This window comes from Rhea americana, unplaced genomic scaffold, assembly GCF_003343005.1.
Source record: "Rhea americana isolate MKP2758 unplaced genomic scaffold, rheAme1 scaffold_682, whole genome shotgun sequence".
Taxonomy (NCBI): domain Eukaryota; kingdom Metazoa; phylum Chordata; class Aves; order Rheiformes; family Rheidae; genus Rhea; species Rhea americana.
In genome coordinates, this window is record NW_028186848.1 from 14,321 (window position 1) to 24,898 (window position 10,578).

General features: G+C 47.5%; 1 protein-coding gene across 2 annotated transcripts; it reads right to left on the reverse strand.

The window, feature by feature from the left end:
• Positions 1 to 341: 341 nt before the first annotated feature.
• On the reverse strand, positions 342 to 10,111 carry LOC146586521 (olfactory receptor 14A16-like). Of its 2 annotated transcripts, XM_085321186.1 has the most exons (2): positions 10,100 to 10,111; positions 342 to 1,250 (listed from the first exon to the last, which is right to left on the reverse strand). In XM_085321186.1, exon 2 carries the CDS (start codon positions 1,107 to 1,109, stop codon positions 342 to 344), a length of 768 nt encoding a protein of 255 aa, XP_085177312.1. In that variant the 5' UTR covers positions 1,110 to 1,250; positions 10,100 to 10,111. The 2 variants fall into 2 exon arrangements, with proteins under 2 accessions (XP_085177312.1, XP_085177310.1); XM_085321184.1 differs by lacking the exon at positions 10,100 to 10,111 and having other exon boundaries at positions 342 to 1,313.
• Between the last annotated feature and the right edge of the window lie 467 nt (positions 10,112 to 10,578).

Genomic DNA, 10,578 nt, shown 5'->3' on the forward strand with positions numbered 1-10,578 from the left:
CTCATCTGAACCTGACTCTGTGCCCCTTGAGCTTCCTTGATGTCAGTGCCGAAAGAGACACTGCAAAGGGAAAATCTCCTCAGTGCACTGCAGGCATCCGAGGGAGCTCACACTAGCAGGCTCTGAGGTTCTCCCATCTCTGATGATGAAGGGGGATGAAGCCCAGCTCCCTGCTTCAAAATAGTCTGAGTCAGATTCAAATGAGAGAGAAGTGGCACAAATCAAAACTTTTTTTCTTTCTTTTCACAAGAAGGTATCAGAGAAAAGTAATGAAAAAATGAATCACACAGATCCTTGATGGCAGATGCCACGTGACTGATGAGTGGATGCACATAGAATGGTTATTGGTGCTGCCATTGGASCCATTGAACCAGTTTCCTCAGTGCATCCTTGAGCTCTTTGTTCCTCATGCTGTAGATGAGGGGATTAACTGTTGGAGGCATCACCAAGTATAGAACAGCTAGAACAAGATCCAGAGATGGGAAAGAGATGGAGGGGGGCTTCACGTAGGCAAAAAATGAGGTGCTGAGAAACAGGGAGACTACGGCCAGGTGTGGGAGGCACATGGAGAAGACTTTATGTCTGCCCTGCTCAGAGGGGATCCTCAGCACAGCACTGAAGATCTGCATATAGGACAGCACGATGAAAATGAAACATCCAAAGCCTAAACAGCCACTAACCACAATAAGCCCAACTTCCCTGAGGTAGGAGTCTGCACAGGAGAGTTTGAGAATCTGGGGAATCTCACAGAAGAACTGTTCCACTGTGTTGCCTTGGCAGAGGGGTATGGAGAATGTGTTTGCAGTGTGCAGCACAGAATAGAGAAAAGAAGTGACCCAGACAGCTGCTACCATTTTGACACAGGCTCTGCTGTCCATGAGGGTCCTATAGTGCAGGGGTCTGCAGACGGCAACAAAGCGGTCATAGGCCATGACTGTGAGAAGAGAACACTCTCCTCCCAACAAGAAGACAAACAGAAAGACTTGAGCAGCACATCCTGAGTATGAAATGGCCCTGGTGTCCCACAGGGAATTGGCCATGGATTTGGGGACAGTGGTGGAGATGGAGCCAAGGTCGAGAACAGAGAGGTTGAGGAGGAAGAAGTACATGGGGGTGTGGAGGTGGTGGTTGCAGGCTATGGATGTGATGACGAGGCCATTGCCCAGGAGGGCAGCCAGGTAGATGCCCAGGAAGAGCGAGAAGTGCAAGAGCTGCAGCTCCCGTGTGTCTGCAAACGCCAGGAGGAGGAACTCACTGAGGGAGCTGCTGTTGGACATTTGCTCTCACTAGGCAGAGGGGGCTGTCCAAAGAAGAAAAAAACATCAAGAAGTTAGGAGAGATTTTTAAATAAAAATTAATATATTAGTAAAATATTTCATTTAGTCTTATAAATCCCACATTGCTTCTCTTTATTGGGAGGCCCTTTGTGCAGTTCCCTTCCTTGAGCTCTGATTTGTGCTGGCACAGTTTATCATGAAGAGCAAGGACCGCTGCCTATGGTCTCAACAGTCCATCCTACTTTACTTGCAAGGGGTATGTGAGAATTTTGTTACTCATTCTGACATTAACAATTTCTGTTAAGTGAAATCCTTTCATCTTGTGTAAGGGTTTTGCAGTATCTTCAGACCCAATTCTAAAGAATATGAGTTGCAGAAATGTGTTCTGGAGATCTTTTTCATATTGTTTATTTTCTCTGAGATGCCCCTGTCACCCCTGGGAGTGCTCTTTAAGAGCAGAAATCCTCGGCATTTCTACTCTGAGTCCTGAGAGGAAATCATCCACGGTCACTTGGAGTGGGAACGTATCTCCTACCTATTAGTCTCATTCCCAGCTCTCCTGCACCTCTTTGAGCTGCAGGATGTTACTGCAAAAAAAAAGAAACTAGCCCCTGCTGAGAGCAGATGAATCCAGTTTCAAAGTGCAGATCTCCAAACTTCCCTCCCTTTCTCCAGGCACCAGAGGGAGGTCTCCACACTCCGCTTCTAGCCAAGAATCTCTGCAGCTTCTTCATGGGTCTTTCAGATATCACAGAGGAGCTATGAGAAACCAGAGCCTTTCTAGAGGGCAGCTCATGACGTTCCTGTTAGCAGTTGCCTCTCATTCCCTGCCCATCTCTGCTGTGTGGAGCTGTCCCTGCTGGGAGCTCTTTCTCTGTCCTAATGTCTTTTCCCAGTCATATCTGATAGACCCCAACCCACCCTTTGGGTGCTCAGCTCTGCCCTACAGAAACCTCCCATATCAGGGCACTTTCCAGGGGCATCTCTGTGCATGCAGGTCCTAAGGAGGGGGTCACATATACCCTGGGGGAGGTCAAAAAGGTGATGTTGATACTGTCTGCAGGCTAAGTTGAGGATGAAGCAGCTTGGAGAGATTTCTCATAGACCTATCAATCTCTCAGTATGAAGGTTTTGCAGTCCCAGTTCCTTGGCAAAATAGAAAACTCTTTCCTTTTTTCTCCCTGACAGAATTAGGGAGAAAACTGGAAGCACAGAAGGAAAGCTCCTTCCCTTTCAAGTATCCCTTCTCTTGATCTGCCTCTCTGAAAGACCCCTCAGACATGTCATGTGCATGAGCTCAAGCTGTGAGCAGCCTTGATCCATGCAGCACCATCTCAACAGGAGAATGAACTGGCCCTCCTAGGGATCACTCCTCTCACCCAAAGCTTTGTCCCACAACAGCATAGTGAGCTCCTCAGGCAGGCTGAGTGCTAACTCTTGCAGGCAGTAGGGTCACTGTTCTGGGCACACCACACCCTGAGGCACACAGCACCCTGGGGCTCAAAAACACTGCTCTGAATCACAAACCTGGGCAGACCTGGGTGCACACAGACCTGGGAACACCTCTGCAGCCACCCCTGGGAGAAGGGAGCCTCTGACCATGTGGAACTGCATCCTTGCTCTGAAGCATCTTATATAACTTCTTATGCCCTGGAGGAACCATGAGAGTGATCCTTAAAAAGCCTGTCAGCCATGAGAGCCCCACTTGGTCTGGGTTCAGAAGGCCCCTCCAGGAACCTCCACAGCATTGCCCTGCAGGCGGAGACCTACCGTGTCAGGATCTGTGAAGATTTTTCCCTCAAGGAGCTCTCCTCTGTCCTCCCACTCCACACTGCCTTTCACTTCTCTGTACCTCGTCTCATCTCAGAGCAGCAGCAGCAGGCAGTGCCTGGAGCCTTGCTGCTTCTAGCAAAGCAGCTGCTCTGGGACAGGGCTATCTCTTAGCAGAGCTGTCAGGTTGCCATGAGCTCTCTCTCTGTTCCAGGAGCCTGATCCTGCTAAGGAGCAGGGGCCTAGCTGAACACATTAATTTCTCTGTCCCTTGGGCTCCCTCCTCCTGGGAAATGTTCTCTGAAAGASACAAAATAATCACCAATAGTTCCTCTCTAAGCACTGAGGGAAAACTGATTCCAGCATTGCAACTTGTCTCATCAGAGGATGGTAATCTGCAAGWRGTRGAAATGTCCCACTCTGGAAGSYCCTATTCCCRTCTCTTAACTAGGCAGGACTCCTTGATGRGGTCAGGAAGGGAGTTCATTTACCCATGCTTCAGGTGTTGATTCAGAAGAGTCAACTGAGGCATCTTATGGCAGTGTAGAAGCCCCCAGGCTGGAGTGGGATYCAGCTCCTTCCCGTGAACTCCWCAACACACAGGAGGTGGGATTCTGCTTKCTCAARCTGAAGTGTGCACAACATAGGTGTCTKCGTGCAAACTCCTTGCCTAAGCTGTTGKTRTAATCAGTGGAGATGGAGAGTGGGAGTCAGTTATCTGGTAAGACCAGGTGACAGTWACAGAGAYRAARGTGGTCCAAGGTATGTGCCAGTGTCTGCTTACTCTGATGGAGCAAGAGGGAGACCCGMATCCTTCYAGAGCATGAGRTGGGRGCCTGGTGGGGAAYTTCCTTGGMCATCTGAAATGACTCTAGRTGYCCRCTACTRTYAGAGCACCAMTSRCTWCRAYGCTGAGACACCTGGAGATGCCCACAGTGCAAACTGCTAATGTAATTCAGTGCAGACCCCTGATTTAATGACATAAAACAGACGGGTTCATGTCAGATGCCTGAGATTTGTAGCACAACCACCTGGGACCTGTGGGACAGCTATCCCTTTCAGAGTGGTTTCTGGGCAAACACTCTCAGTTATCTGAGGTTTTTCTACTTGTGCCTAGACAAATGAATCCCACCACTTCCTTTAGGGAAAGCCCATCCTATCTGCCTCCAAGTGTGCTGCATAAATGTAAGGCACATCACACCAAGGTCACCACTCCAGTCTCTGCACTCTCAAACCCTGCTTACCCTCCTCCTGCTTAACATCATCTCACCCCCAGATGATATGAACAGAGACTGGGCTAATAATGATAACGTCAGGATGGCTGGATCAGAGGCTGCCAAGGTCCAGGGACTTCTTCAGTGGAACCCTGCCCTGCCTGGAGATGGGTTCACTTCTGTCACAGGCCTCATAGTGCTGCAGAGTCAGCTAAGGCAGCAAACCTCTCTCCTGCCATTTAGACACAGCTCAGCTCTGCTTCTGCCTGACCTTGGGCACTACATTTTTTTTTCCTTTAGTGGGAACCTTTTTTAATCATTGCATTGCGACCTGCTCTAGAGTGGGGCCGTTGCATACACGATGCCCTTAGCTCTTGGAAACAGGTTTTTACCATGACCAATCTGTTCTCAGAGCCACACCTGAGGCTCTGCAACCCAAATACGCATAAATGCATTTGGGGCACAGTTAGGAGCATATGGAGATGCACAAGCTCTCACAGGCCTGAAACATCATTGGAATGACTGAGATGTGGTGAGATCACTCATGGGAGTGGAAGGCTTTTCCAGCATGGTGCAAGCACTTCAGGAGAGACTGTCAAGGAAGATGAGAGGAGGGGATTCCTTTTATGTGAAGCGGTAGCTCAGATGTGTGGAGCTTTTGGATGGGATGGACAAGGGTTTGGGTGAGAGCTTGTGGATGAACATCACAGTAAGGATGACATAATGATGGGTGCTACAGACTGCCCAATCAGGGTGAGGAGGTGAATGATGTGTCCTTTTAGCAAAGTGAGGAAGTCTGTCCATCATAGACCCTGGTTCTTGTTGGGGTGGAGGGGGAGGGGGCTTTAAGCCTCCTGATATTCAATGGGAGGGCAAACAGCAGAGCGCAAGCAGTCCAGGAGGTTTCTGGAGGGCATCAAAGACAACTCCTTCACACAGCTGCCAGATGGGCTGCTAAGGGTGATGTTTTCTTGTATCTGGAAATTTGAAACAGTAAAGAACAGACTAGAAATGGGATAGTAAGTGTCAGCCTTGTCTACTGTGACCATGAAAATGTGCATTCCCAGATCCTCAGGGAGGTGAGGAAGGCCAGTAGCAGAGCACAGACCCTGGACTTCAGAGGAGCAGACACTGRCCAGTACCTGGGGCTGAAGGGAAGAACCCAGGATGAGATGCAGCTCTTCAGCTCTCCAGGCCAATAAGGCAGCATACCAGAAGCAAAAGGAGGGAGAAGCTGTAATGGAAGAATTTAGAAACATTGTCCAGTATTGTAGGAATGGTGTTAGGGAAGAAAAAAACTCCCATAGGTTTGGCTAAATGGGACAGCGAATCTGGTAGCAGCAGATGAAGATAGGTCTGAGAACTCAACCCCTTGTTAACTTCTGTTTCTGCAAGCAAGGCCTCCTGGGCTGTTGTGCCTTGAGTCAGGACTGTAGAGGAGAAAAACAGGCAACAGTGGATGAGGTTAGTGAGGGATTTACTTGGGAGAACCCAGACTATACAAGTCAATAGGTTGGATAAGCTGTATACAAGAGTGTTGTGAGAGGTGACTGCTGTCACTGCAGGGCCACTCACTATCATCTTTGGAAGATTGTGGCGATGGGGCGAAGTCCCAATGTCTGGAGAAAGGGAAACGTTACATCCATCTTCAATAAAGGCCACAGGAACAACCTGTGGAGCTGCAGGCAGTTCACTTTGGGAAGGAGTGATTGTACCTCGCGAATCTCACTATCTACTATGAATAAAGAGCTGTATTTCTGGATGGAGTAGAGTAAATGTCGCTTACCTAAACTTCAGCAAGTTTTTTGACATTGTGTACCACAATATTCTTGCATGCAGATCAGAACGTTACAGTCTAGAAGAGCAGATAACCAGATGGGTAAAAAGTTGCTTGGATGGTCAGGCTTGGAGGGCGGTGTTGGATAGGTAGTGCTTTTCCTGGAGGCCAAGGAGAAGAGGAGCACCACAGGGTCTCTCCAGGAACTTGTCCTGTTTATTAATGACACAAAGCAGGCAACACTCATCACTCTTGCAGGTAATCCCAGACTTGGGATGTGGTGGTGGGGGCAACCATATGCTTGAGGGCTGCCATTCAGAGGGACCTGGACAGGCAGGAGGAATGGGCTGTCAGGTACCTCAGGGAATTCAACAAGAACAAATGCCAGGTCTTGCACCTGCAATAAACCAACATCCAGCAATGTTACAGGCTGGGGCCAGAATGCCTGGAGAGCAGCTCTGTGGGAAAGGATCTGAAGGTTCTGGTGAATAGAGGCAAAACAGGAGCCAGCAGGTTTCCCTGGCAGCAAGGAAGGCCAGAAATTTTGTGGGCTGTTTGACAGGAGCACAGACAGGAGACTGAGGGGAATGATGATTGCCTTCTAGTCAGGATTCATTAGGCCATATCTAGAACACAGCATCCAGGTTTGGGTTCCCAGAAAAAGAAAGAGATTGGTACCTGGGAGCAAATTTGGCTGAGGGCCTTCAAAATAGTCTGGCAGCTGGAGCACTTGCTCTGTAGAGAAGCATTGGAACTGACTGCCAGACAGACTGTGCAGTCTCATCCCTTGGAGGTTTCTAAGACCAGACTAGATGAAGAGCAGAGCAATATTGTCTAACCTCAGAACTGATCCTGTTGTGAGCAAGGCGATTGGGCTAGGGACCTCCTGAGGTCCCTTCTACCCTGAAGGATTCCATGAATTATACCACTCTTGATCTTCCCTTACTGATATCAGAGAAAGTACCTAGGTACCCTGTGACAGTGCAAGCAGGCCACCTTTCTTGTCCTTTTCCAGTCAGGATTATTCAAATGCAAGCCTTCTTGGCAGGAATTTCCGAAACAGCTCTGATCAATCCTTTGCTTCATTTTTAATTTACATGTCTTTTTTTCTCTCTCTTCTTCTACCTTTCTCTCTTCTACCATTCTGATCCCTTCCCATACAGTCCACCCCTGCTTACCCTCCATCTATTGGCTATGGTGTTGTTGTTGTTGGTGGTGGTGGAGTGGTTTTGTTTTCTTACGTTTTGACACAGAGGAGCTTCAGTCCCGAAGGATCTTGAGAAACTCGGGTGATTCGAACAGATATCTCATGAAGATTTACAAGAGAAGTGTCAAGTCCTGTGCCTAGGCAGGAATAATTCCATCTATGAGGAGAGACTGAGAGAGCTGGGTGTCTTTACCCTGGTGAAGTGGACGCAAAGGGCATTAGAACAGTAGCCTGTGACTGCTTGAAGGACGGTTTCAGAGATGAGGGAGTTTCTTTTCACAGTGGGAAACAGCATGAGAAGCAGAAAAAGACACAAACAGTAGCTTGCGGGGTTTTGATGTTGGTTTTGGAAAAAAAAATCATCTGAAGGGTAGTGCTGTGGTGCTACAGGTCACCCAGAGGGAGTCTGTGGTGAGCGCATGGCTTTGTGTTTCAAGGAAAAGAAAGTGAGGACAATAAGACATCAAAAGACGTATGGAGAGCCCCGGGTAAGAGCAAGGTGGGGAAGCAGGCTGGGTGTGTACAGGCTGCAGGGAAACAGGCACAGGCATGGGGAAGCATGGGACAGCCTGTGGTGGAGATGGCTGAGGGCACTGCCATGGCTGAAAGCCTCCAACAGAACTCAGGTCTCTGTACCCTTGGCTATGGCTGGTGTCTCTGCCACTGAGGTCCATCAGAAGACACTGTTTCCATTAAGCACTGTGGCCTTTCTCTCTCCTTCTGCCCTGGGAGCCCAGTAGCTGCCATATCATGGTCCTGCACTCACCACTGTGTACCCGCACCCAGAAACTGGCCCCAGGAAGAGACCTGAACAAAGCATGATGCAAAGGATCGGCCTTCCCAGGGGCTGCTGTCAGTGCCTGGTCACTCTGCTTGACAGCAGAGATCAAGGTTGACTGGGCATCAGAGGCACCTGTACATTGCCTTTGCTGACCTGCAATCAGTGCCTCCAACTTTCTGCTCTAATCAGCCCCTGGGGAGGCTTTGTTCCTAACGACCTTCAGTGGGACCTGTTAATGCTCCAAGAAACTTGGGATTTGCTTCTGACTTTAACTTCTTGAGAGGTTTCTTCAGTCTCCTATGAGCAACCTGAGGTTCATGGGCTAATGACCCGAGGGGTCATTAAAATGCAAAATCCCCTAAGGAGCCATGCCTCTTTCCAGAACTTTCTTCAGCTTCTCAGTTCTTCTGTGGCTAACTGGAGAGGTTTCACTAAGCACATTGTTGTCCAAAATCTGTGTTCTGTTACCTGTTGTGCAAGCAACCAAAAGACACACAGGGTCGGGATATTTGTTTATTTCATTTCTGCAGAGAAATGGGTGCTAGGTGGTAAATCCACAAAGTTAGCACATCTTCTCCCCCTCTCAGTCTTGATTTATACACACTTTCCAGGGAGTACTTTATACAAATCTTTCTATTGGTTACAGTTCCATTACATCAGGTAATCGCTCTGCGCTTGCACTTTCACATTCTTGTTAATTAGCATAGGAAGCGAAGAAGAGGCGGTAACATCATTATCATGTTATTTCCATCTCATTATTCATCTAGGGATGTGTAGTTTAACATGTTCATAAGCCTTAATGAACCTAAGGTCATTACCTTAGCCGGAGCTGGTTATCCTTTGCAGTACTGTTTTTCTCTCTCCCTTGTCCTTGCGTCTTGTTAACTATTTGCAAAGTTTTTCTCACAGTATTTCTCCAACAATCTGAGAAAGAAAGATGTCTGCTTCTTCAACTTTCTCCAGTTTTCAGATTAAGGGATACCCACATTATTCAATTCATACTGACCCACAATGTCTCCTAATGAAGTCCAGATATGTAGAAGAAACAGTATTTTTGACGAGGCAGGTATGAACAACCTTACTCCCCACCTTCTCTCCCCTGCAATTTCTCTCATCAGCCACTCCTTGTTCATCACTCTTGTTCAAATCTAACCTTTCTCCATATAACTCTGTAGATGAATGTTACAGCTCATGTGCACCAGTTCCCACCTGCTTTCCATAGACAATTAGTTGCAAGCAGACAAGAAGGGTTTTTCTTAAAACCAACCAAACAAAATTATAATTTGAAACAGTTTAATAAAAGCTGAAAGGCACTGAATAGTATGGCAACCCAAGCTGCCTCCAATGAGGTCCACTGCCCACAAGACATAACCTTCCTTGAAATATTTTCAACAGATAGGTAAGAAAGGATGGACTGAAACACAACAAAGGAGATGGCTAAAGAGACCATGAAACTCGTGATGGATGAGGCAAACTTCAGACTCCCAGAATCTCAAGGCAGCAACTGGGGAGTTGAGAGGCATCTAAATGAATGAAAGAGTACAGGGAGGAGGAAAACCGAGAAACTATGGAAAGTGCATATGCCCAGAGAGTCTGATGCAAAGAAGCCTTTAGAAATGATCAGTTTTATCAGGATATGTGGACATAGGTGAGAGACTGCGGAGATTACACCGAAAGGCTAATAGACAGGGCAATGGAAAAAGAAGATTCAGAGTAGATCAGTATTTCTTAATTAGTTAATTGCCCTTCCTGGACATTCCCCCTATTTCATCATAGGAAAACATTGACATTAAAATTAGGCAATTATTTGTGCTGATGAAACTGTGTTCATATTTCTGAAATGTTGAAAGCAGTTCCTCACCTCTCCAGGCAGAGCTCTGGTGTCCAACTACAAGCACCCAGGGCCACTTGGAGAGGCCCCGGTGTCTCTGAGGTACCTGCCTGGCCCTGGCAGCTCTTGCAGGGGACCTATGGGAGACAGAGCCCCTTGGTGCTGCAGAAGGAGGCTGGGCAGAGGGGACCAGGGCACCTGCAATGGTACCACGGATCCATGACCCTGTGACTGCATCCCACTCCAGTTCTAAAAGTCACTTGGCCTCTCAAACTAGCAAACAAACAAAAAAATAAGAATATCCCCCCAAAACAGTGTATAAATCAAAAAAGAACCAAACAAAAAAAGGCAATAAGAACACAAAGACATTTGAAATGCTGAAAAGTGTAACAAAAGACTTTCTTTTGCTTTAAAGAATGCATCTGATTTCTTTCTTCTCTCATTTTTATTGACAATTTCTAAGGATTTTCCTTATAATAGGGCCTAGGCTATTAAAAAATAAATCTTTGTATCTCTCCCCAAACCATTGCCCCTCAAATCATTCCCTGCCCAGGATCTTCCTTGCTGCTCCTTACTCTTTGCACACAGTGAGTCACGCCACCACGAGCTGTCACGCTCTCACACTTCATAGAATGAAGCCAACCGATCAGCTTCAGTAAAATGTTCTATTTATCAATGGCCTAACTTGCCCCAGTCTCAGTGTTCCTAGGTTACATCTAAC